This window comes from Muntiacus reevesi, chromosome 9 (genome assembly GCF_963930625.1).
Source record: "Muntiacus reevesi chromosome 9, mMunRee1.1, whole genome shotgun sequence".
Lineage (NCBI taxonomy): Eukaryota > Metazoa > Chordata > Mammalia > Artiodactyla > Cervidae > Muntiacus > Muntiacus reevesi.
This window is the reverse complement of record NC_089257.1, coordinates 17,942,836-17,969,305: the sequence shown is the minus strand read 5'-3', so window position 1 is coordinate 17,969,305 and position 26,470 is coordinate 17,942,836. Positions and strand designations below refer to the sequence as shown.

Below are 26,470 nucleotides of genomic sequence, written 5' to 3'. Positions count from 1 at the left end.
TTCTCTGACCACAATGGAATTAAATCAATAACTGATATCTGGGGGAAATCCCTAATAGAAATTAAATAACATATTTCTAAATGCATGGGTTAATAAAGAGACACAAAGGAAATTAGAATGTAGTTTCTGGTTAACGAAAATGAAAACGTACCCAAATGTGTCAGGTGGAATACTTGGAGATCTATACTTGAAGTGCTGGTGTTAGAAGAGAAGAAAACTGAAACTAATTATGTAAACTACTACCTTAAAAAAATTGAAAACAGGGACTTCCCTGGTGGTCCAGTGGCTAAGACTCTGCACTCCCAGTGCAGGAGACCCGGGTTTGATACCTGGTCAGGGAACTAGATCCCACATGCTGGAACAAAGACCCAACTCACCCAAATAAATAAATATTTTTTTAAAAAATTGAAAACAGCAAATTAAATGCAAAGTAAGTGGAAGAAAGAATAAAGATAAGCTTGGAAATAAGTAGAAGATGGACAAGCAATGGAGACTCAAACAAAAGCTGGTTCTTTGAAAAGACCAATAAATACTTTAGACTGTTCAAGGAAAAGAAAAGAATATATAAATTACCAGTATCACAAATCAAACAGGGAGCATTGGTACAGATTTTAAAAATATTAGAAGTGAAATAAATACATATGAAAACTTTATACTGATAAAATCTACAACATAGATGAAATAGATGCAAACTTTGAAAGACACAAAGTGATGAAAACTACCTCAAGAAGAAATAGAAAATCTAAATAGCCATATCCATTAAAGCAGTCAAATTTGTAATGTAAAACTTCACACAAAGAAAAACCTAAATCCACATGGTTCTACTGGCAAATCATATCAAATAATTAAGAAATAGCACCAATCTTACACAAACTCTTTTCAGAAAATAGAAGAGATGTGTCCCAGCTCATTTTATGTGGCCATTATTATCCTATTATGAAAACCAGACAAAAAATGTTACGGGAAAACCGCAGACCAAAAGCCCTGCTGAGCATACACACAAAGTTCTTTTTAAAAATTAGCAGGCCAAATCAACATACAAAAAAATAATACAACATGGCTGAAGAATATAAAGGTTGTCTAACATTTGAAAATGTAATTCACAGTAGCAATAGAATAAAGGAAAATAATCATGATTATCTCAATAGTTACAGAAAAGGTATTTGACAAAATTCAACATCCATTAATCTGTTTAAAAAAAAAAAAAAAAACAAAACCAGAAAACATATATCCATACAAAGACTTGTACACAGATGCTCATGACAGGTTTGTTCATGATAGCCAAAACCTGGAAAAAACTCTAACAGCAAATAAATGCATAGATAAATAGTGGTATATCCATACAATGGAATACATCTAAGCAATAAAGATAATGAACTACTGAGACACACAACATGGATGTGTTTCCAAAATAGGTGAGCAAGTGAGCCAGACACAAAAGAGTATGTACTTTACATACATACTATACGTACATACGGGGTTTCCCTGGTGACTCAGGGAAGGGTGCAATTCACCCTCAATTGTTCAGTCTTATACAGAAGACAGGACTATTAGGGACTTATATCCTCTATTGGTTTGATTATAAGCTCCTTGAAGGCAGAAAAGGTTTCTTTACCTATTTGGTAAAGAATGTAATATCTGGTATAGTATTACAGCAAGCATTTAATAAATGTCAGCTGGATAGCTGGCAAATATGTATTCCACGTTAAAACATGATAGAAAACACCAAACTGAGGCAACAGAACTGGAAGCAGGGGTAAGGATCTGCCTGCAATGCAGGAGACACAGGTTCAATCACTGGATCAGGAAGATCCCCTGGAGGAGGGCATGGCAATTTCAGTATTCTTACCTGGAGAATCCCGGGATTGAGGAGCCTGGTGGGCTACAGTCCATGGGGTTGCAAAGAGTTAGACCTGATTGAAGCAGCTGAGCACATACATACATACAAATGTGTTCACACAAATAAAAATACAATCCACTTATTATAAGCTTTACAACAGGCAAAACTAGAGCGACAGAAGGGAGGTCCACATTGTCTGTGGTTGGGGATCGCCTGGGATAAGGCCCAAGGGAACTTTTGGGAGTGAGGAAGTTTTATATTTTGATCCTGGTGATGGTTACTTGCATATATATATATATACATATATTCGTCTAAACTCATCCAACTCTACATGTAAAGTTGATGTGTTCTTATGTAAGTAATACCTCAGTAAAGATGATTAGTTTTTCAATGGTAGCTAAAAACTGTCATCTTTCACAGTTCCTTTGCTTTGTCATGGACCAGCATCCCTTTTCCCTCCTTTACCTGGATGTTCGCTTAGGGCCTCAGGGTCCAAGCTGCCTCCAGTTCTGTTGCCTCAGTTTAGTGTTTTCTATCGTGTTTTGACGTGGAATGCAGATTTGCCAGCCATCCAGCTGATATTTATTAAATGCTTGCTGTAATACTCTACCAAATATTGCAGATAAATAGGTGAAGAAGCCTTCTCTGCCTTCGAGGAGCTTATAATCAAACTAATACAGGAGATAAGTCCCTAATTGTCCTGTCTACTCTTAAGACTGAACAACTGAGGGTGAATCGCACACATTCCCTGCTGTGGAAGGAGCGTGCGATCAGTTCTGACTTGGTGAAAGGGTGAGACCTGGGGTGGGCTTTGGAGAATTCATTGGTAGAGATGGGCTCTACATGGGTGGGGCGTGCTGGGAGGTTGGGCAGCCGCTTTGACCCGAGGGGAGTGTAAGGAAAGAAGAAGATGAGAAAGTATACTGATGTCCTAGACGTGTGGGAGCACTAACTCCAGGTTGGGACTTTAGAAATTATGACGCTGGATAGGGGTTTAGGGCTAGACAAAAGAGCTAAAATGTTTGTGGGCAGTGTGACGGCTTTGCAGATGATTGTTCTGATTGGGAGCGTGATCAGAGACATCACCACTTTGGCATCAGCACAGACGAGGGGGTGGAGCAGAGGGACCAGGAATGGGATGTAACTACTAGCGGTAGCCTAGGTGATAGGTGACAAGGAACTGAGCCAAGTGATTGCTGGACTCATTTGAGAACTTGCTGGGACCTGTTGAGATGCTTTGGGATATGAGGTTGAGAAGAGCAGCCACTTCACACATTTAACACATGCCAGCCAGTCTTCTTGCTACAGACTAAATTATATCCTCCATAAAACTCAAATACAGAAGCCCTAGCCCCCAGTGTGACTGGATGAGGAGATAGGGCCTATGTGGAGGTAGTAGCGTTTAAGTGAGATCATAAGGGTGAGATCTTAATTCATTAGGACTGGTATCTTCAGAAGAAAAGGAAGAAACAGCAGAGCTCTCTTTCTGCGTGAGCAAAGACCATGTAAGAACACAGTGAGAAGGTGGCCGTCTACAAGCCAGGAAGAGAGGCCCCACTGAAACCAAATCTGTAGGCACAGTGGTCAGGGCTTCTAGCTTCCTGGAACTGTGAGAAAATAAATGCCTGTAATTTAAGCCACCCAGTGTGCGCTGTTTTGTTACAACAGCCCAGACAGACCAATACACTGCTCACCACCAGATTCCTCACCACCCTCCTTCCCAATTCCCGTAAATAGAAGATTGAGGGTTCCTGGTGCTTTATATTCTGATGACATACTTTTGTGAAACAGTACCCCAATCTCTGGCTTCCTTCTCTTAGCCATTCGGATAGAAGTCCACCCCGTTGGTCCTCCCCACCTGTCAGAGTGTGTAATCCCTCCTGTCTCTACAGCTCTTAATTATTTCCAAGTATTTTAACTCTTTTGGATTTTATAACCACTTGTCTCACTTCCTATGACATAAGCAGGCAGGAGTTGGTTTGACCCCATTTTACAGATGAAGAAATTGAAAATCGAGATTTTCGTGACTTGTCTAAGATAACCAAGTGGAATTGCAAAGTCAGCCCGTTAAATCCAGCTCTCTCACTTCACTGCACGGCTTCCTGGCCTGTGCTTTTCTATGCCTTCGTCTGGAGAGAGCTTTCTGTTCAAATCTGTCTTGGAGAGGAGATGTGGGCTGCCTTTGGGCTTCATTCTTCCCTTCCTTCCCTTGTCCTCCCAGCGCGCACGCATCCACGCACATACACACACATACACATGCATTCATTTTCATTCTCTCTCCATAGTGTAGCTTGGCCGTAATGTCATAGCAACAAGGAGCTCCTCCTTTTCCCGCAGAGCCTAACCGTGACAGATCCACTGTGAGTAGAGGACAAAGAAGGGATGGGCAGGGAGCTCGCGATGCAACCAAAAGAGAAATCTTGGAAGGTGTGGCAAGAACACTGTGGCCCCTGGGCTGTCTGAGCCGCATCCCGGCCAGGGCTCTGGGGGGCGTCTTGTGCGGGCCCCACAGTGGGTTTGCTCCCGCTAACAGTCAAGGCAGCACCTTAACACGTGGTATGCACATGGTCATAAACCTGAGCTCCTTTCGGAAGTTCGCCCTTCCTCAAGGCTGTTGGTCTGTGTTGAGCTAAAAAAAGAAAATCTGTTTGGAATCACAGAATTCCTGGGAACATGTCAACTCTCACACCCCATTGTCTCTGGAGCTCGCATGCATCTTCTCACTTCTGAGCCCTGTTTTGGGGGCCGGGCTGTTTGCGGAGGGCCTATTGTTCCTGAGCAGCTGAGCATGCAAGTCTGGGCCTGTGTGTGTGTGTTGAGAGAGACCACCACTACTGCATCACCCCCCACCAGTCAAATCAAGGATTTCTGCTGAATCACAGACCAGCCCACTTGTGGCGCCCTGAGGTTGGAAATTGTTCTTGTAGCAAAGACCTGGGACAATGGGATTGGTGAGAAAGTTTCTCTGGGGGTTGAAGCAGAGTGGAGGTGGGGAAGTTTTAGAGCATGAAGATTGTTGAGGGATATCATGGGGAAAAGCAGGCCTTGAGTCCAAGGATAAATGGGAAAACCTCTGAGATGAGCACTCTCAGATTACAACACCTGGCCATCTTGAGGAGATGCCTCATGCCGCCCAAACCCCAAGAACCCTAAAGAGGTCAGGCTTCCTGTCCTGACCTTGGCTCATTGGGGATGCATATGACCCCTGGAAGAACAGGATGAACAGAGCCCACAGTCAAGTGGAGGCTATGAGTTCACACCAGGCTCATCTCTAGTCTTCCTCTTCCCATCCTGAACCAAAAACAGAGCCTCTCCTCATTCCTACCTTCCCATTCATTCTCCCAATGAATTACAGTTATTCAACGTACAAATTTTCTGAAGGATTCATTCACGAACAGAATTGGCCTGTCTTTTCTTGGCACTTGGAAGGCAGCTAGGGCAGTCAGACAGATACCTAGGTAACTCACACGGTCTCATATGCTAAGATACTATTATAAACAGTTCTGTGGGAGCATGGAGCCACAACCACTGGCCTGGGGGTGGAAGTTGGGACGGGGCATAGAGTTAAGGAAGACCTTCCCATAGGACATTCTTATTAGGAGGAAGCCATAGAGGATGACCAGGAATCCTCCTGGTAGAGTGGGCTGGTGACAGGGCACAGGCATTCTAAGGAAACAGATGGCAAGGCTACCACTGTAACCAAGTGAAAGGCCCCAGATGGTTTGGGGGGGCAATGAGTGGTCCTGGCAGCCAGATAGGGAAGGACTGAGCCACAGTCAGTGTTCAAGGAAGCTCTGCTGACGGGAGTGTCCTCCCCAGTGATGCTCCTCGGAGGCACAAATCCCAGGAATGGGGTACTTGAGTCACCAGCGAGGACCAGATGACCCAGCAGCCATTCTGCCCTTTGGCGGTAGCACTCATCTGGACTCCAGATACTGTTGGGGTTGCTAAGCAAGGATTGCAGGCAGGCAGCTTCCCACGGACAAGGCATTTCTCCCTCTGCTTCCATCCCCACCTTGGGACTTGCCGGTGACTCGGTGTGGAGAGTCCAAGAGCTGCCATGACCCTGTCAGATGGCAAGGGTCTTTTTTAAAAAACAGATTCCTAGTTCAAGCCAACCTAAAGCCATCTGGGTCTATAAATGAATGAACTTACCCTAGAGTTGCGGTTGCAGGGAGGGGGACCCCTTCCAGGGCCCCGAGAGTGGGCTCTTGTCTGACACTCGGAAATGTATTATCCAAGGAGACGCGTGTGCAGACAAAGCAAGAGACTTTATTGAGACGGGACACCCAGGTGGAGAGCAGGAGGGTAAGGGAACCCCGGAGAACTGCTCTGCCACGCGGCTTGCTGCCTCGGGTTTTATGGTGATGGGATTAGTTTTCAGGTTGTCTTTGGCCAATTGTTCTGACTCAGGGTCCTTCCTGGTGGTGCATGCATTGTTCAGCCAAGCTGGATGCCAGTGAGAAGGATTCTGGGGGGTGGTAGAACACGGGGCAGCTCCTTTTGACCTTTCCAGAACTCTTGCAGTTGGTGGTGGCCTGTTAGTTCCATGTTCCTTACTAGGACCTCCTGTCCTAAAGTAACTCATGCAGATGGTTACTGTGATTCCTGGCCAGGGTGGGCGGTTTCAGTCAGAGTGCTTCCCCTAACATGGCTCCAGGAAAGCAGCATTTGCATAGTCAGAAGGAGACGATGAAAGAGAGCTTCATGTCAGACTCAGAGCTGGTAGCCAGAGGGTGATGTCTTTCTCCTGGGAATAATCATAGTCCTTCATGTCCTATTGCCACATCAGATTACAAAGCCCATGCATGGGCCATCTCCATGCAAACCTCCCCCCGAACTGGTAAACTGGGCAGAGACAGGCTTCTTCCCTCCTTCAGATGCAAGAGCTGAGGGTCAGGCAAACAAGGATGCCTCCCCTTCAGCATACAGAGGGGTCCCTGGGAGACTAACTGCTTGAGTCACCTTTAGGTTGGAAAGCAAGGAAGTGCCTCTTGCATAGCAAAACCTAGGCCTCCAGCTTGGCTTTATAATTTGTATTAAGTGCTTTGCTTTAAAAAATCCCCAGGCCTTACCTCCTGCAGGTTCTCTCAGCCACTAAGCATTAGAGCTGGGATGGAGAACTGCCTCTCCTGGAAGCCTGTCCTGAGCCCTTTGTCCCAAGCAGCGGGGTCTCCCCACCCTGACCTCCAGGCCCCGGCTGGCCCCTCTCTTTCAGAACAGACCCCGGAAGCCCAGACGGCACCAGTGATATCGAGGGGCCGTGATGAGCGCGCTGGAGACGCAGGGGCGGCCCCTGGTTTCCCTCCACTGCTTGTCTGCTGTGGAGGCAGGTCCTTGGGGATGATGGGGGGGTGCTCCAGCCCCTCGCAGACCATGCACCCCTCTTTGTGCAGGAGTCCTGGCCGGCCACCTGTTGTTAATCTAGCCCTGGTAATCCATTCTGTACTGTGTCAGCAGTTCAAAAGGGCACTGTTAGTATTTTTTGCCGACTTCAATTAACGTGAGATTTCAGAGGCCCCTCTGATCACATTTCATCTGTCACAAGTTAGGAACAAAACAGACAGGTTCCAGTTGAAGGGAGGAAGGAGAAGGAGTTTATTGCAAACAACAACCAAGCAGACAGTTGGGCCGTGCCCAGCCAAGGGTGCTCTGCAAACGCATAGCGGCGTCCATGCTCCATGTGGCCCCACGCCTGGACCCCTACGTCCCCTTCTCGTCAACAGTCCAGCAGTCCTCCCCTACTCCCAAAGATGTAAGTGCAATAACTTACTTTAAAAGGCAAGAAATTTTTTTTAATATTTTGCTATAATGTAGTTACATGGTGGTATAGGCAGTAAAACTTTATGGAACCGACCTCCTTTTTTTTAATACATTTTTTTTCTGAATTTTTAATGTATTTTTCATATATATTTTTAGTATTCCACCCCAGGCCATTAAGCTAAAGGAAAAGTTGCATTTATACAGGGTTACAATATCTTACAAGGAGAACAGTCATTATTGATTGAGGTTCATGTTCCTTCCAGCACTCAGCTCTCTCTTCAATCCACTGCACACCAAACAGACTATTAGACATTGAAAACTGTCCTTCAAAATCAGTAGTATAAAGGCCTAGCTCTATGTGTGTAAGTGAAGGGGAAGAAGGGACGGGAGGGCAGGCGATGTTTGGTTGACTGGAACACCCTTCCTCCCCCTAGCATCTTTACAAGACGTCACGTGGGCTCCCCGGGAATTTGAGGAGTTGAGTTTTCATTGTCTTCCCAGTTTTCTCTTTTGTGGTCATGGATTATTATCCTGGGGGCCCGTTCGCCCAGCCATCCTCACTCCCTGCTAGGCCTGTGGGCTTTGGCACCCGACAGGCCGTCAAGCAGACTGGAAGCCCCAGGATGTCCAGCCCAGGGGGAGAATGGCTGCAGCAGGATTCGTGGTCATCTGCACGGAGGAGGTCTTCTTGTCGACCCAGCTGGAAAAGGGAGAGGGGACACCGGCGCTGGGCCCGACGTGGCCGCGGCCACGTGTACTGGGCACCCGCCTCACGCTTGCTACCCCACCCCTAGCAGTGTCTGTGAACCAACCTGGCCGCCATGCTTCCCCACGCTGGAGGCGTGGCGGTGAGAGCCGAGAATCAAGTATAGTGGAAAGAATTCAAGGAAAGATCCAAAGCCCGTGTCCTCCGAGTGCCGTCGAAGACTCGGGGACAAGCCTCTCCGTGTGTCCCCGGAGCCCTCTCTCCCCCACGCTGCCCTGGGAGCAGCGACGGCATCTGAGGGTGGTAGCAGCACCTTAGTGTCAAACCTTGGCCGCCGAGACTGGTTCCCAGCGGGATTCGGGGGGCTGGCAGCATGGGGAGGCTACCCAGGGGGCCAGCCAGCCCCCTGTTATTTCCGGTTTGTGTGGCCATCTCTGTTGAGATTTTAGGCAAAGAGCAAAGGAAACCCCACCTCTTTTAGCTTATTGGCTTAACAGTGACCCCCGGAGCCGTCCACTCTCCCCTGCACCTGCCTTCATGAGACCCTGCTCCTGAGGATGCCGCCAGCCCAGAGAGTCCCGCCCACGCTTGCTTTAGTCATCACAGGAGAGGCTGCGGGGTCCCTCCCACCCCAGCAGCTGAGAATGCAGAAGGCCTGGGCCCAGCCCCCGACCCTGTGGAGCTCCACGCAGCATGGGTCATCAGAGCCCCTCTCTCAGCTCTGCCTCAAGTGAAACGTGGCTCAGGATGATCACCTTCCCCACTGGGGACTGGGGTCATCTCCATTGTGAAGGGATTGGGCAGACTAGAAGGTTTCTGATCCCTTCCCCCTCAGTGATTCTGTGAGAGTGTCAGGCAGGCCCTAGGGGACTGGGACAGGGCAAGGGCAGGCCTGGGGCGGGTAGCTACCCGAGGGGAGATGCAGAGGTGTTTCATATTGACGTTTAATCCTGAATACTTAGCTGCGTTGGTGGGACAGGCAGTCAGCGCCAAAGAGCCTTCTCCTATCGGAAGATTTTGCTTCTCAAGCTTTGGGATGAAATTTGCCTGACTGAGGTCTGGCCCAGGTGGAAAGCAGACACACAGCAGAACTGATCGCCAGAGGTCCCTTCCAGAAGGTTCCACTTAAGAGCCGTGTCTCTCCCTTCCCTCCCCTCAGGGACTATCCTGGTTCTGTCTGTCTGATTCTCACCCAGGTGAGAACACACCTCCCAGGTCTTTCCAGCCACAATGGCATTTTAGGAGGAACTGGGGGCATTGTCTCCATCCTGAAGTCATTTCTTCCTTCCTCTTCCTAGATTTTGGGAGTCTTGAGTTGTTTCAGCCAAACTTAGAACTAGAAAAGGCTTCCTAAGAGTCATTCCCAGATCCTCAAAACTAGAAAACATTTAAAGCTAAACCTCCAAAAACATTTAATTCAATGTCCAAGATGCTTTTCACTTCGAGAAGATCAACTTTAGAGCTATGATTCCCAAAGAGGTCTGACTCTTACTAGGGGGAGGTTGAGACCAGCTCCTTCCATAGTCCTGTTTCCGGAGCATATGAGGACTTGAGACGCAGGTGGAGACTGTCACGTCCCCCAAAACCTAAGCAGCTCAAGGGGGAGGTACTCACCCCTCCCCACCCACCCAAGAGGCTGTGCTGTGTCCAGGCCCCTGGGCCTGGTAGACCTAGCTCTCCTCACTGACACGATTGGGGTAGAAGGAAGAAAAAGCAGGCCCTTCTCCTCGGAGCTACCTACAAGGGGGACTCCCAGCGCTCAAAAGGCCTGCCTTGAAGGACGGGTACCCCGTGACCCGAGCTTAGCTGACTCCTGGGCCCTGGAGCTGAAACTCAAATGGAACCCCCCTGAGAAGGAAGCCCCTTCCTGCAGGCAGGGAGATCTGCTTCCAGAAAGCACTGTGCCTAGAACAGAGCAAGCGACCCCAAGGAGCTCAGCCCCACATGAGCCCTCCAGAGGCCAGAACGAGGGGCTGGGGCCGCCCGTGCCACAGGGCAGGAATACCAGGGCGGGTGCACTCTGCCCTAGGCCCGGAGGAGCTCGGGGCCCGGAGGAATGCGCGGAAGGATCTGGGCGGGTGTGGCGCTGGAGCCCGCTAACTGGGAAGGCCATCTGAGGCCGCGTGGGGGCCGGCCTGCCGCCCAGAGGCCAGGCAAGTGTGCCCTCATCCTCTGCCAGATCCCTCAGCCCGCTCTGAACCCTCTGACGCCGTGCCCCCAGGCCCTAGCGGCTGTGTTGAGGCGCGAGTCCTTCCCCAGCGAGTGACCAGCATCTTCAGACTGACCCTGGAGGGGCCGGACTGGACGGGGGAACAAAGATACCCAGACCTGCCCCCTGCCATGACCATCCTGCTTGACGCGGGGCGTCAAGGCGGCCGAAGAGCCGACGTGTGTGCACGAGCCCTGCCTCCCCGGGACGCCTCCCTGCAGACCCCCGGCTCCTAGAAGCTTGCCTCCAGCACCTTGGACGCCGCGGGCAGCAGGCCTCCTCCCCTGCACTGTTCACCCAGATCCGGAGTCTCGGGGTGCGCGGGGGCCAGCGTTGCTGGGCGATGGCGGGTTCCTTTGGCGCCAGCTCCTCTCTCTCTCTCTGCCCAGCCCCTCTGGGTGCGTCCAGACCACGTGCGGGGACTGTGTCAGCGTGCGCACAGCGTGTCTGTGCGTGCGGGACAGACAGCAGGACCGGGGCTCCTCGCGTCCAGGGTGAAGGCGAGGCGGGTGCCTTGGGTCTAGGAGGTTGGAGTCCGCGGGCTTTGAGGGAAAGCACAGGAGATGGGCGGCAGAGGCTGAGTGGGCAGGGCATCTGTTCTCCAGACACAGTCACCGGGCTGGTGATCGGGGACCACACAGCAGAGGGAAGGACGGACGTTCCCGTAGCCACAGCTGGTCCAGGTGGGAATCTAGCCTCGACTCAGTGGTCAAACCGGGCAGGGCGGAGGAGGAGGAGTGGGGAGAAAGGGTCTTCAGCTTATAATGGATGCAAAGCTGCAAAACTCGGGCCACCTGGCTGCCTCCACTGCCTCTGGCCGGGAGCGGAAGGCCCGGCCTCGGTGCCTGCCGCCCCCCTCCCTCCCCGCAGTCTCCGGGGGCCTCAGACTTGGGGCGGCTGAAAGTGCTGAGGGTCAGGCCCCTGGGCCCAGGCCAGGTGCCCAAGAGGGGAGTCGAGGTGGGGGCCGGGGGCCTGGGGAGCGTGGGCGCGGCCAGGGCCCCAGGGCGGGGGAGGGCGCAGGGCCGGGGCGGGGCGGTCTTGTCATGTGGCCCAGGAGATGGCCGCGCTGTGCTCCTTGGCCTTCATGCGCAGGGCCGCGATGCTCGAAGTCTTGCGGTCCGGCTCCCCGTTGAGCTCATAGCCGTTGAGGCCCGGGCTGAGGCCCGCGGCTCCGAACAGGCTGCCCATGTGCGTCTGGCCCACGTGGCTGCCAGCCCCCGAGACGCTCAGGAAGTCGGTGACGCCGCTGGCCCCGGAGCCGGGGGGGTGGGCGTGTGGGGACATGCAGGCGGGCACCGGGTCACAGGGGACCACACACGCTGGCACGGGCGAGGCGGCCCCGTTGTTGCCGATCCAGGACGGGTTCTGAATCTGGGGAGAGCGGAGGGAGACGCGTCACAGGCTGGCGGGACACGGGGGTGCCTCCCTGTCCCTCGCAGGTGACCTCTCTTCACTTACAAACCCACCCTGATGATAAAACCACTCCAACCTGGGAGGCTCTCCAAACCTGCCTGGCCATCTAGCCCCCAGGAGCCTCGGGGTTTTATGCTCTGGTTCCTCCGTTCCCAGGTCCAGGAGAGCAGCAGAAACTCCGTTTTAAGGATTGAACTCCAAATTCCATCAAGAGTACAGTGAAAGGGTCATCCTGGGGCACAGCTCACCAGCTGAGGGCAGCCCCTGATTTTGTTTATTTGATCCCACTGCTTGCGGGATCTTAGTTCCCTGACCAGGGATCGAACCTGTGGCCCCTGCAGTCAGAGTCCTAGTCATTGGACCCCCAGGGAATTCCTGGCAGCCCTGGATTTTAGACGCAGAGGCAGACTCTGTCTCTCCACCCATGGACCCGCTTGGGGTCAGCACCTGGGCCTCACCCCACTCCAGCTCCTCCCCAGGCCCAGCGCACCCTTGTGATTTGATCAATGGGAGGGGACACAAGCTCAGAGAGCTCTGGCGTTGGGAACATGGGCTCTGGGGCCGTCCACTCTCAGAGTGGGCGGTGGGGGCCTCAATTCTCTCAGAAGCCAAGGTCAGTAGCAGAGGTCCTAGGGGCTGGTGCCCTTGAGGCTTCAGAAGTAATTCAGGGTCCAGAAGGGCTGCCTTGGGAGGTGGTAAGTGGTTGGATGGAACCAGGCAGGATGCCCACAGGTTCCTGGCTGTGGGGCGGGGAGGCGGGTGGAAGAGGTGGAAGGTGCTCAGGCAGCGGGTGAGGGGTTGAACTGGACACTTTGTCTTCTATCTGTGCAGCTAAAATCCTTTCCCCCTCCCCAGCTTCCCGCTCTAGACCCCGCTTTTCCCTCAGCATTTACAGGGAGGCAGAGCATTACTCAGCCAGAAATGCATCTCTCCTGGATGACGGGGGCGGTGGGGCGGATGATGGGCAGAACAGGCTCTGAGAAGGAGATGATGCACCTCCCGGCCACGTGAAAGGGCTTCTCAGTGGTCCTGGAGCAGCTTCTGCCGGCCTGCTCCCCGCCCCCACCCCACAGTGTTCGGTACTTTCAGGGAAGTTTGTAATAAAAGGAGTGACAAGAGATGCCATGGGGACTGCAGTGACAACAAGAACGCTTGCAGGTTCGGGTGATGGGGACCGCCTGTCTCGAGAAGCCTGGGGGATGTGGTGTGTGGTGCTGCATGAGAAGAATGAGCATGAGCCCCTCTGGCGTGTGAGCTCGGGCTGCAGAGGTCAAGGCCAAGGAGTCCGGGCTGGGGGGTGTCCATCCTCCTGGGGACAGAGGGAGGCTGGCTGGGAGGAGGGAGAGAGGAGAGAAAGATATGGGTGGGGTGGGAGCTGATGCAGGTGGTGTGTGTGCAGGAGACCGCCCCCCTCCCCATTCCCCAGCCTCAGCCCTGGGCCTGCCCCCTGCCCCCGGCCATGTGAATCCTCGGAGCGGCAGGGGCAGCACGGGTCCCGTTGGGTACCCAGGGACTATGGGCTGTCTCGGCTCCAGAAGAGTGAGAGGTAAGGGAGGCCTAGGAAGGCCTGTGGCCTGGCTCACTGCTGGGCGGGCCCAGGCTTGGAGCCGAAGGCGGAGGCCACAGCACAAGGAGGCCTGAGAGGGAAACTGGCCGCCTCTGCAAGGCAGGTTGAGAGGCATCAGGATGGCACTTGGCCCCAGATGCATCTCTCCAAGGGTCCTGGCTGCCTGACTTCACCCACATCGCTCCCCGTCCCTTGACATCCCACCGAGGACCATCAGGATGAGGGCCGACGCACAGCCGGGGAAGAAGACGCTCTGGAAGGGATGGGAAGAGACGGCCAGACGCCTGGGAGAGCCGTGCACACGCAAAGCAACCTTCCTAAAACCATGTAGTTCACAAAGCACTTTTGCACAATCTAATGCGGACCCGCCAACAACGTTGTGAAAGAATTGAGGCAGTTGCTTTTTTTTTTTTTTGGCCACATTGTGTGGGATGTGGGATCTTAGTTCCCCGGCCAGGGGTTGAACCTGAGGCCCCCTGGCCGTTGAAGCACGGAATCTTAACCACTGGGTCACCAGGGAAGTCCTGAGGCAAGTGCTTTTAAAATCCCCAGTTCCTAGGTGAAGAAACTTGAGCCTCAGATTTGTGACTTGCCTGAACAGAGAAAGCTCTGGAACTGGGATGACAGCCTAAATCCTGGGTCTCAGAATCCCACGTTCATTCCAGCCTTGCCTCACTCATGTCCTCCAGCTTCGGGACCCCCTTCTAGGAAACACTCTGGGTGGCTCCCGGTGGCCTAGAAGGACCCTGGCCTTCAGCATTCCTCAGTTCCGATGCCCGTCACCAAAGTGGCCGAAGGAAAAGTCATTCTCACCTCTTCCCCCAATCTCCCCTTCCCTAAGGTCCAGCCAAGGCTGGGTCAACGCTTTTGCTGGGCAGAGAGAATTCGGGGCTTCCCTCATCCTGGAGACACAAGTGCACTCCTGGAACGGGCCTGAGTGGGGCACTTGGAGCCCTGAGCTCTCTCTCTGGGGAGGGTGCTCCTCCTCAGGGCCCCAGAGCAGGCAGCTGGGGGCAGGGACTCACCTGGGCGTAGTTCTCTGCTCGGGTGAGGAGGGGCAGCTCATAGGCCGTGGAGAAGTGGGTCCGGACCTGCTGCATTTGCCCAAAGCGTTCCCTCTTTCTCCACTTGGCCCTCCGGTTCTGGAACCAGACCTGCAGGACAGAGCAGTTGTCGCCAGGGTCAGGCCCGGAACTGGGGCCCCCATGTTCGGGGCAGCACCAGCCTTGCCCTCAAGCCCCTCCAGCTGTAGTTATAGGGTCAAGACTGTGGGGCTACAGATAACACATCTGCCTTGGTCTCTGTGCTCAAGAGCTGACAATCTGGAAGGATCGATGCTGAGAGCCGGGAAGGCAGTTTACACCCCAGTCGTAGGCGTGATGTCAGGCCAATAGGTTCATTTTTCTGAGCCTCAGAACCCAGAGCAGGCAAGTGTCACATACACACAGAACATGTCACCAGTCATCTCAGTGGTCAACTAACCAGCCCTGACATGGGGCAGCCCAGTTCTCTGGGGCCACAGAATACTGGGCAGGATCTGATGACAGCTGTGAGTGCTTCACCAGAGAATCATTCTCCTTGGTGGTGAAGTGGTAAAGAACCCATCTGCCAATGCAGGAGATATAATAAGATGCCAGTCCTATCCCTGGGTCAGGAAGATCCCCTGGAGGAGGGCATGGCAACCCACTCCAATATTCTTGCCTAGAGAATCCCATGGACAGAGGAGCCTGGCGGGCTACAGTCCACGGGGTCACAGAGAGCCGGACAAGACTGAGCGACTAAGCACAGAGGATCACACATGTGTGGTTTTTCCATCGTTTTCCAAAACGCCCAGGCTTCCTGGGACCTCTCGGCCCAGATTCGGAATTACCACTTCCTGAATCCCCCATGCAGCCTTTTGTGGAAAGAGTCAGGACCTCCTGGGTTACAGCTTCTCTGGGAGATAGGGCTTCAGCCAGGCTGTCAGAGGACGGTCAGGGACAGCTTCGTGGAGGGAAGGTGGGGGATGGAGGGACAGAAGTCCAGGCTGAGTTTAGAAACGGCCCGGCCACGCCACCAGCTGGGAGAGTGATGGCAGGGGAAGGATCATGGAATCAGATGGTAGGGGCCCTCGAACACCAGGTGGGAGGGTCGCCATCTGTCACTAAGCACGGGGATGCTGCGTTGACTTGACCAGGGGACCTCTTGGGGATTTGTGGTCTCTGAGTCAGGTGTATGAGCCAGGGTCTTGTTTGATCACACTTAAGAAAAAAAATGAGAACCTTCAAACAAAAGCTATTTGGCTTAATAGAAGCTTCCTTTGCAGGAGCGTTTCTGGCAAGCTGAGAACTTTCCCGAGGCTCCTGGGCAAGAGCTGGCCTTAGGGTCTGGCACCCCATGGGTGACTTGGGGTCTGGGGAGAGGGTGACAGGGACCAGGGAGGATGGGAGAGGGGGCGTGAGCAGGCTCGGCTGCAGGCTGGCTCCCAGGCTTTAGAGCTCCTCAGAGGGAGATTTCTGGCAGTTTGTTGCACACCTGCCCGCTGACTCCAGTGCAGGGCACGCCCCTGGCAGCAAGGCCCAGGGCACGGAGCTTCCTGGGAGGAGGGAGCCAGAGCTGGGCCAGAGGCCTTGGCCCGCCCCCTGTGGGGTGGCACAGAGGCTGCTGGGCCCATGGGCACCCGCTGGCCTGCCCTGCGTTTCCACGGGCCTCAGTTTGTGCATCTGGAAACTGGGGCCAGCATCTGTGCTGCCAGCTTCCCAGGGGCTGTGCCTCCAAAGGCAAGGTGAGCTAGAGGGTAAGTGCTTCAGGGAGTTTTCAGACTTCGCCCTGGTTTATTTATAGCTCCTTTCCTACTGTCTTTTTCAGAAAGAAGTCAAGAAAGAAGGAATAGGTGTGGCTCATGTTAGTGTGGGAGGGAGGGGGGAGGAGGGAGGTGGGGCTGCACCTTCCCAGTCAGTACACAGGCACCAGCGTCACGTACACACACACACACACACACACACACCACACGCACAACACACACAACACACATCACACACAACACACAACACACAACATACACACACAACTTACACACAACACACAACACACATAACACACATAACACACAACATACACACAACATACAACACACACACACAACACACACAGCACACACATACAACACAACACACGCACACACCACACACCACACACACAACACACATACACACAACATACACACACAACACACAACACACATGCACACAACATACACACAACACACATACACACACCACACACACCACACATATACAACACACACACAACACACACATACACACAACACACACACAAGGAGGGGTGAGTCTGCACCTTCCTAGCCAGTATACAAGCACGAGCCTCACACACACACACATCCTGAGCTGCTGGCATCTCAGCATCACTTTGTTTTCCATCTTGATGCTGGTGCAGGAGAATCCGCTCTCCTGTGTCCCCCACCAGGGGCTGATCCCCTCCCAGGCTGGGGCCTCAGCCCCTGTCCCAGAGCCTCCCAGGGCCCCCCCCCTTTCCTCCCAGGGCTCCTGGGGTCCAGGCCCAGGCCGCCCACGGGGAGCCAAGGGCGGATCGGGTCTCCTCTCTGGGCCGCTGAAATGGGATCCCCCTTTATCAGTGGCCTGGAATGGGGGACGGGGGGCAGGATGAGGGAATGAATCAGAGGCGCTTGTTTTCATTTCATGTTTAATTTCCTGCAGGCTTAGCTGTCTTTCCGCTCCTTCCTCAGCCTCCCAGGGTTTTCTGGGGAGGGGGGAGGCCAGGGGGAGGGGAGAAGCCCACTGGAAGCATCTAGATATACGACTGCTTTCTTTCTTCGGGGCTGAGAAGCCTAGAAAGAGTGAGGCTGCCGCCGCAGTGGGGGCCTCCCCCTTGAGTCTCTGTGGACTCAGGTCTATGGTGGGAGACATGGGTGGGGAAGGAGGAAGCTGTGTCCTGCAAAGGGGCCTGGGGATGAGGGGAGGAGCAGAGTGGGGGAGATGGAGTGCTGGCTGGTGGGGGGTGCCTGGAGCCCAGTGTAGGGTGCAGAGGCGGCGGAGAGGGGCGACCTGGGTTATCTGGGAAGACAGATGAGCCGGGGGAGAGGCAGCTGAGAGCGCTCAGCCTTTGGGAAGGGAGTGAAGAGGGCCAGGCAGAGGGGTTTATTTGCAGGTTAAGATGGAGATCGTGGGAGGCTGCACGGAGCAGGCTGAGGGGAACAGAACTGCCCACCTCCAGCCCCTGCCCCCAGGGCCTCACCCTGCAGACGAGGCTGGAGCTTTTCTGCCCAGATAAGGCTGAAGCTCCATTAGCTTCCTGGTCTTCACTCTCATCGTGCATAAACTTGGGTGGTGGCAGGGGTATCCTCCCGGGTCCCATCTGTGCTCACAAGCATGGGCCCCCGAGGCTCAGAGCATCCTCCCATTTCTGACCCTTGAAGCCAGGGGCACTGACAGCTGCGCCCCTAGAGGCCCTGGGCCTCAGGCTCTGTAGCCCCTAGGCTCGTCTCCACTGGGCAACCCTGGGCAGGAGAAGGGACCCAGCGGCCCCGGCCTTCCCTTCAATGCGTCACAGCAGCCCAGGACCACCCTGCTCCCGGCCCACCCCAGCCTGGACCCGCTCTGCACGGGCCTCTCCCCAAGGAACCAACCGTCTTGGCGGAGGCCCCCGCTAACCGCAGCCCATCTGGGGCCAGGGCGGGGTGGCCCAGGGCGGGGAGGCCTCTGTCTTATTGTCTTCAGACACCAGCTGCGGAGATTGGAATCCCAGACAGCACAGAGGCCCCTGCAGCCCCTGGAGCAGCTCCAAACTCCAGGTTTCTTCCCAGGAAAGTCCATCTCAGAGGTGGGGGGACCCGTCCCTGTCCCCACCATCACTCTGCGCCAGGTACCTGGCTTCCCATCAGCTGAGTACGGGCCCCCAACAAACTCATCCGACGCAAGCAGGAGGTTCCATCCCCACTCCCCCCCGCCATCCCCAGGGCATTGCCAGGCACAATCCAGAGGTCTGACGCACTTGCTGATCCCACCCACCCTGCTGCCTTTATACGAAGTAAAGTCTCAGAACAATTAGGCACGTGTTCCTGGTGCAGCAAACTACAGGAAAAGAAGGACTGGGCTGGAACTCAGGGTCCCTCATTCTATTCTCAGCACAGCCACCCCATCACCTTTCCTGAGTAACCTGGTCACGGGTGATGGTTTCGCCTCTGGGTCTCTTCTTCCTCGATAGCAAATGAGAGAACGAGGAGGTCCTCTCCAGCACTGCTGCTGCTGCTAAGTCGCGTCAGTCGTGTCAGACTCTGTGCGACCCCATAGACGGCAGCCCAACAGGTTCCCCTGTCCCTGGGATTCTCCAGGCAAGAACACTGGAGTGGGTTGCCATTTCCTTCTCCAATGCATGAAAGTCAAGTCACTCAGTCGTGTCCAACTCTTAGTGACCCCATGGACTGTAGCCTACCAGGCTCCTCCGTCCATGGGATTCTCCAGGCAAGAGTATCTACAGCACTAGCCTTCTAGAATTATGTGGTCTTCCCCTCAGATGGTAGGCAGCACAGCACCGTTCCCCTTTTTGCTTTGGCGGCTGGGAAGCTCAGCGTCGAAATTGGCGCTCAGTGAAATCTATGATCCTTAGCTTAGCCTAGATCTTTGACATAATTACCTTCCCATTTCATGATGTTGCTATTGTTCGAGGATGAAAATAATAAATCTTTTAAGTGTAAGCTGCCCCAGCTCCTTTTTGGAAGCAGGCATAAATGCGTGTGTGTGCAGAGAGAGAACACTCTGCTTCAGCTGTATTCTGGTGCCTGAAAAATGCTCAACATGCTGCAGCGTCATTTCGTGTGTTGTACTAGAAGGATCATCCTATCAATGCTAAGTGAATTCTACTCCTGGGCACTTCTGTCCATTTGTTAGGGACTCACGTGTGCACACACACGTGTACACATGTATCCGGCACAGAAAATGGACAGTTTGCTTCACATCAACACAGCACCTACAGGAATGTCCCATAACCAGCTCTCTCTCCACCAACTCCTGACACTCCTCTCAAATCCACTGGCTGAGCTGAGGCCAGATGCTGAGGTTCCTGTCCAGAGTCTGGGGTGCCAGAAGTCGTATGACTCAGGTGAGACAGTGGGTGTGAGAAGGTTTCTGGAACCACAGTGAGGCCTCAGCTGCCTGTCTTCCTTCCCCAAACACTCACTGTGAGCTGGAGAGGAATAAGGTGGGAAGCTTGCTTTAGGGAATTTATGAGTAAATGAGCTGACTGTTCAGAGTCCCCTGCTATTTCTGGATGGCTGTGTATTTACTGGCAACTACCAGTCTCTTTTACACATTAGCCATTTTAGATGAAAACGTTTCTGGACCATGTTATTAATACAAATGTCTCTGCCTTGTTAAACAGAGACTGATGAGTCTTTTATTGACACTGTAGGGCTTCCCTGGTGTCTCAGACAATAAAAACTCCACCTGCAATGCAGGAGACTTGGGTTCGATCCCTGGGTTGGGAAGATGGAGAAGGACTGGCTACCCACTCCAGTATTCTTGCCTGGAGGATTCCATGGACAGGGAAGCCTGGTGGGCTACAGTTCATGGGGTCTCAAAGAGTCGGACACAACTGAGAGATTTTCACTTTAGGAACACTCTACTTTCCTGGTGGCTTAGGCGGTAAAGAATCCTCCTGCAATGTAGGAAACCTGGGTTTGATCCCTGGGTTGAAAAAACCCACTGGAGAAGGGAATGGCTACCCACTCTAGTATTCTTGCCTGGAACATCCCACAGACAGAGGATCCTGGCAGGCTACAGTCCATGGTGTCACAAGAGTCAAGCATAACTGAGTGACTTTCATTTCACTTCAGGAATACTCTGCAGAAGATTCTTTAGTGAAAAAATGCAAGAGGGGCACCCTTGGGGTCTGCTGAGTAACAGGGCTCTTAGTCCTGGCATTGAAAGGACCCAAGTTGAGATGTGCTGCTTTTTTAAAAAGACCCCTCTTTGCTTTTAAGCTGTTGATTTCTAAAGCCCACTAGAGAGGGAAAAACTATTATCTGCCAACACTTGATTTGCTATTTCAACATGGTTTGGGTTGGGAAGGCAGGCTGAACATGGCATTCACTTAGAGTTACACTGAAGCTCGAGCTTTAGTGCATGGATCTTGTCAACTGTGGTTGGGGTACTTAGAGGACTTTGCATCCTCTCTGGTTTTTCCTTCATTACAGTTTCATGCAGGGAGGGGAGACATACCTCTCTGGACAAAGGAGGTCAGTTGGTCCACATATATTTATTTTTTGCCTTTTCTGATCTTAGTTCAGCCTTCTCTAATTGGTGGGGATTATAGTGATGAAAAATCAGATTGTACCTGCCTTCAAGGAGCTCATATTCTAGTGAGAGGAGACAAACAGATGACATAATTTAAGCCAATAATAAATTCTAAGATAAAATGGGACAAGGTGGTAGACGGTGACCTGGTTTTGTGTTGTGTTAGGTTGAGCTGTGTTGTGTTGGGTTGGGTTGGGTTGAGCTGTATGGGGTCCCACTGTGGTGCTTGAGTTGTGTTGGCTTGTGCTGAGTTCTGTTGGGTTGAACTGTGTTGGTTTAGGTTGTGATTGGTTGTGTTGAGCTGCACCAGGTTGGGTTCTGCTGGGTTGGGTTGAGCTGTGTTGGGTTTTGTTGTATTGTGTTGGGTTATGTGGGTTGTGTTGGGTTGAGCTATTAGTTTGGGTTATGTCGGTTGTGTTGGGCTGTGTTGAGCTGTGTTGAGCTGAGCTGTGTTGGTTTAGGTTACGTTGTGTTGTGTTGGGCTGGGCTGTGTTGACTTAGGTTATGTTGTGTTGTGTTGGGCTGAGCTGTGTTGGGCTGTGTTGGGCCGAGCTATGTTGGTTTAGGTTACGTTGTGTTGTGTTGGGCCGAGCTGTGTTGGTTTAGGTTGCGTTGTGTTGTGTTGTGTTGGGCTGAGCTGTGTTGGTTTAGGTTGCGTTGTGTTGTGTTGTGTTGTGTTGGGCTGAGCTGTGTTGGTTTAGGTTACGTTGTGTTGTGTTGGGCTGAGCTGTGTTGGGCTGAGCTGTGTTGGTTTAGGTTACGTTGTGTTGGGCCGAGCTGTGTTGTGCGAGCTGTGTTGGGCTGTGTTGGGTCGAGCTGTGTTGGTTTGGTTACGTTCTGTTGTGTTGGGCCGAGCTGTGTTGGTTTAGGTTACGTTGTGTTGTGTTGTGTTGAGCTCTGCTGGGCTCCGCTGGGCTGTGCTAGGATTAGTGTTTTGACGGTTGGGTGGTGGTAGGGGCAACAGTATGGCAATTGGGAAGACTTCTCAGAGGAGGCATACTGAGCAGGAACCTGAAAGATGGAGGAGGAGGCAGCCAGCTTGGGCCAAGAGAAGACTTGGATTGTCTGGGTTTCTGCCTATGGGGCGCCATGGACGTCTTTTCAGTTCCTCCTGTTTCCTTTCTAAGAGATAGGCCTTCCAGAGCAGAGACCCGTCATCGTCATCACCTCCTTCGCGAGAAAGCCTGGACTCACACACCACACAGAACTCAGAAGCATGGCCGATGGGCTCCTTGCCCTCCCCTGGGAACCCCAGGCCAGCTCCAACCAGAGCAAGAAGCAGGATGGGAAAGTGAACAGAAACAGAACTGCTCTGGTTACGGCAGGCGTGCGAGGGGCGAGCTCCCTGCACTGAGGTGAGGAAAGCCCCGGCGTGGCTGGGGACGGTCAGGCGGTCCGGGCTCGGGCCACCGCGGAAGGGGCCAGCCCGCTCCCCCCCGGGCCAGCCCGCTCCCCCGCCCTCCCGGGCGCCCTCACTGACCTGCACGCGGGCCTCGGTGAGGTCGGTCCTCATGGCCAGCTGCTCCCGCGCGTACACGTCGGGGTAGTGGGTCTTCTGGAAGACCTTCTCCAGCTCCTCCAGCTGGTAGCTGGTGAAAGTGGTTCTGTTCCGCCGCTTCTTGCCCTTGTTGCTCTCCGAGTCGGCCTTCTCCAGAGGGCTGGGGAGGTCGGCGCTGGCACGGTCCTGGGGCCCCTTCACCCCGGCTTCCTTCACACTGAGGTAGCTGCTGTCCATCCCCACCGTGTCAGAGTCGGGTGGCAACTCTGGCTCACCCAGGGAGCTCTCTTTGGCTGAAGGGGGAGGAAACAAAGTCAAAAAACCAATGGCCGAGCCCAGCACGAGAGGTAGGAGTGACGGGGGAGCCATTCCCTGCTTTTCCCTTCTCGGGGAGGTACTGGATGCAAGGTCTGGAGGCCTGGGTTCTAATCTCATTAACGTGCTGTGTGACCTTGGGTAAGTTTCTTTCCCTCTCTGAGCCTCTTTGTCATTATGTCAGCACGGACCCCTTTTAGCACCCATGTCCTGTGACTCTGGGCCAGCCGATCTGACCTCTAACATTTACCCTCCATCCCCACTGACCGTGGGCTCCTCCCTCTAGAAGGACTTCCTTTGGCCAGAATTTCTCTTTGGGTGTTGAGGATGTTGACTCAGTCCTTTGGACTCAAAAGCTCAGCCAGCAGCCATGTCTGGCTCAACTGGCCTTCAGGTGAGGAGGAGAGGCTCCTCCTTGCCTGGCCTGGTTCTATTTGGGGTTCAGCATCCTCCCTGCACCTAGGTCGGGGCTGTGTTTACTAAGGAAAGAGGGGGTCCTCCCCGTGACATGCCCAGCATGCTGAGCCGGGGGCCCCAACAGATTTACACAAAGCTCACGGCCCCGGGATCCACAGCCACCGCTGTCTAGCAGAACAGGACTCTGCCAGCTGATTCCTGGACACTCAGAGCTGGCAAGGACGTTAGCCAGTGCAGGTCAAGGTGAGGAGACAGAGGCCAGGGCAGGAGGGCGAGGTCACCTTCGTTCAGATAGCCCTGTCAGCGCCCTGGGCAGACACACTCGCCCCAGGGCAGAGGTTAGGGGACAGGCTCTGCAACTGGCCCCAGGGTGTGAGTCCCCCCGTGTCTGACTCCTGAGCTGTGTGCTTGGACCGTTCACTGAACCTCTCTGTGCCTCAGTTTCCCCCTCTATGAAACAAGGGCGCAGATACTTGGATCTCCCTCATGGGGTAGCTGTGGGATTAAAACGGCTTACAGGTAGTTATTCCCCGTTCTGGTCTAGACTTGTGAGCAGCAGAAGAGTCCAGCCCTGGAGGAGTCCTCCCAGTGGGCAGGGCCCTCCCTGGAGCCCCCGAGCACAGGAGCGTGTGCAGATGGGGTGTGAGTCCCTCTCTGAGCCAAATTCCATTGGGGACTGCGACTTTTAGAGAGTGAAATAACACACAGGATAATAAGACACGTGTGGGGAGCACCTGACAAAACCTTTCACATGTGAGAGCTCTGATCACGACAAGCATTTGCGGTCGGTGTGGGCTTGCACCACTCTGGCCTTCGGTCTCCTCTTCTGGGAATAGATCTGAGCCGCAGGGGTTAGGTATCAGGATGGTGCCTCTAGCCCCGGTCCCTTGATGCTGACCAGATCCTGGAGCCGAAGCTTCGGATCCGCCCTCCTCCCTGGCGCTCTGTGTTTACCCGGGGCTCCCTTATTGCTGGGGAGCTGAGAGGGACAGGTTGCCTCTGTCATTCCCTCCAGGGCGGTGAGGAAAGGGAGTGGAGGTGAACGCTCAGAGCAGGCCTGGAAGCAGCTTCGGGAGGCTGTTCCTGAGGGCCACTGGCAGCACGGATGCCAGCAGGCTGGGGGGCCGGCCCTCGGGCACCACGGAGGACACCCGTGTGAGTCCAGGCACACGCAGACCGCCACGACTTCGGTGACAGCATCATGCAAACTGCAGCTGGCAGCTGGGCTGAGAGCTTTCAGCAAAGATATTTATCTTCCTGGCAGACAAATACGTTTTATGTTTTGGGGTTTTTTTTAAGAGAAAATCCCACCCAGTCTCACCAAAAATAAACATCTCTGTTATGCAACTTCCTGGAGGCCAGATTGGGGGAGTGGGCAGTGGCTGCAGCCCCTACCCCTTCTGCCTGCCAAGGACTGCTGCCCAGACCCCATCCCATGACCCCGTGGACCCTTCCCGTATCCTCTGGCATCCAGCCTGGGCTCAGGAACACCCCACACAGCAAAAGGGGCTGGGCCGTGCAGGGGAAACTCCATGTTATAAACATCGAGGGACCGTAGGGACTTAACTCCTCGTGTTAAATCAGGGGAAACGGAGGCCAGAAAGAATAAGAAGTGTGCCCTAATTAGGGACAGGGTGCAGCCTCTCAGCTCTGGGCCAGTCCTTCACTGCTACCCCATGGTCTAGGGGCCTTTCCTGGGGAGAGAGGGAAGACCAGAGGGAATCCCCAGGGCCTCACGTAATCAAGAGGCGTGGTCTGCGCATCAAGGAGGCAGAGAACCAGTCCCCAAGGATGAGAGAGCCTGGGAGAAGCCCACCCCTGCTGAGCTGGTTCTAGGCTCACTGTGGGCGGAGCTGGCTGAACACCCAGTCTTCCAAGTAGAGAAGTTTCCCCACCTCCATCCACCCACTGAAAGGGTAGGAGTGGGGCGATAGCATGGTGTGGGGAGCAGCATGGGAGACCCCAGGCCCTAGGTGGGGAGATTTGCTCTCGTCCCGGCTCTCCTGAAGTCTGCCTGTGACTTCAGACAACGCCTTCCAAGTGCCAGAGCCTCCCGTGCCAATGGGAGCAGGCAGGCCCCGTCGGCAGTGGGGAGAGCAGGCAGGAATGGCGTCTCGGCCCTGTGGGGCAGCCTTAGTCTCCAGTGGGACCTTCCCCTTGGGGCCTGGAGTGGGGAGAGGTTGGGGGCACATCTGTTCAGGCAAACGTCAGCTAACTGGAAAGGCTTCAAGATTTCAAGACGGAAGGGATTCTGGCAAACCGAGGCCTCTCTGGTCCTCGAAGAGGGACAAAACCTTCCAAATCTCAAGTCTTGATTGTCAATCATCTTGCTTTAGGTGGCTCAGGTGGTAAAGCGTCTGTATGTAAAGCAGGAGACCCGGGTTCAGTCCCTGGGTTGGGAAGATCCCCTGGAGAAGGAAATGGCAGCCCACTCTAGTACTCTTGCCTGGAAAATCCCACGGATGGAGGAGCCTGGTAGGCTACAGTCCATGGGGTTGCAAAGAGTCGGACATGGCTGAGTGACTTCACTGACTTCACTTTAGGTTCTGAAGCTGGGCTCCTAATTGAGACAGCAAAGGAAAGTCCCCCCAGGTTCTGACCCAACCCGTTAGAATGACAAGCCAAGGTACTCATTCCCAAAGTGCCAAGCTCGGGGGCATCAGTTCCCACCTCCCGCCACCCTATAAGCATCTGCACCCAGCGCTGTCATTCAAGCCTTGGTGACGGAGCTCATCGCCCCCAGGACCGCTGGGCCATCTGTCCAAGGTCCAGCCTGTGTCTGTTTCCTGCGGTCTGGCTCATTGGCGTGGCTTCTGAACCTCCTGGGCCTTCCCCAAGGCAGCCCTGTGGACATCTTGGGATGGCTCCCATGCCTCTGAGTGGTCCATCCTCCTGAATAAATACAGCTCTCGCTGCTGTTCTGTAGGAGGCCCCGAGTTTAACCGGCCCGTGTGAGCCAGGTGAATGCCAGGGATGGGATGGGTGGCAGTGCTGGGCTCTGGGCAAAGCCGCAGATCGCTCTCCAACTAGAGGATCCAGAGAGGCTGGGTAGAGGCTTGCCACCGTGGCCCTGGGCCTGGTCAGGATCCAGCTTGCTCTATAAGGCCCTCCTCAACAAGACGGCCACTGAAAACAGGGGGTCCGAGACTCAGGTTGAATTACTCCTGAACAAAGGAAAGCACTGGACTCCTTGCTCCCCCTCTGCCCACCTGCCGGGAACGTCCCTTTTTTCCAGCTGAACTCCAAGGTCCAGTCAAGCACCAGCTCCTCCAGGAAGCCCTTCCAGACTGCAGTGATCATACAGACCCCCTCCATCTAATTGCTGCCTATGTTTTAATCCAACCAGAGGGTCCAACTTCTCCTTAGGGAATCAGTTCCTTGAGGGCTGGGACCTCGGGCCATTTGTCCCTGCTCAGCCCAGGGCTCAGCCCA

The 26,470-nt window shown here is 53.9% G+C and overlaps 1 protein-coding gene across 1 annotated transcript in view; it reads right to left on the bottom strand.

Moving 5' to 3' along the window:
• Positions 1-9,996: 9,996 nt before the first annotated feature.
• The window catches only part of ALX4 (ALX homeobox 4), a 45,367-nt gene continuing 28,893 nt past the window's right edge, over positions 9,997-26,470 (bottom strand). Inside the window, exons 2-4 of the mRNA XM_065944725.1 lie at positions 22,289-22,599; positions 14,524-14,652; positions 9,997-11,889 (exon numbers count right to left, since the gene is read on the bottom strand). Of these exons, the coding sequence (XP_065800797.1) occupies positions 11,560-11,889; positions 14,524-14,652; positions 22,289-22,599 (770 nt within the window). The 3' untranslated portion in view covers positions 9,997-11,559. The remainder of the gene's footprint in view (positions 11,890-14,523; positions 14,653-22,288; positions 22,600-26,470) is intronic.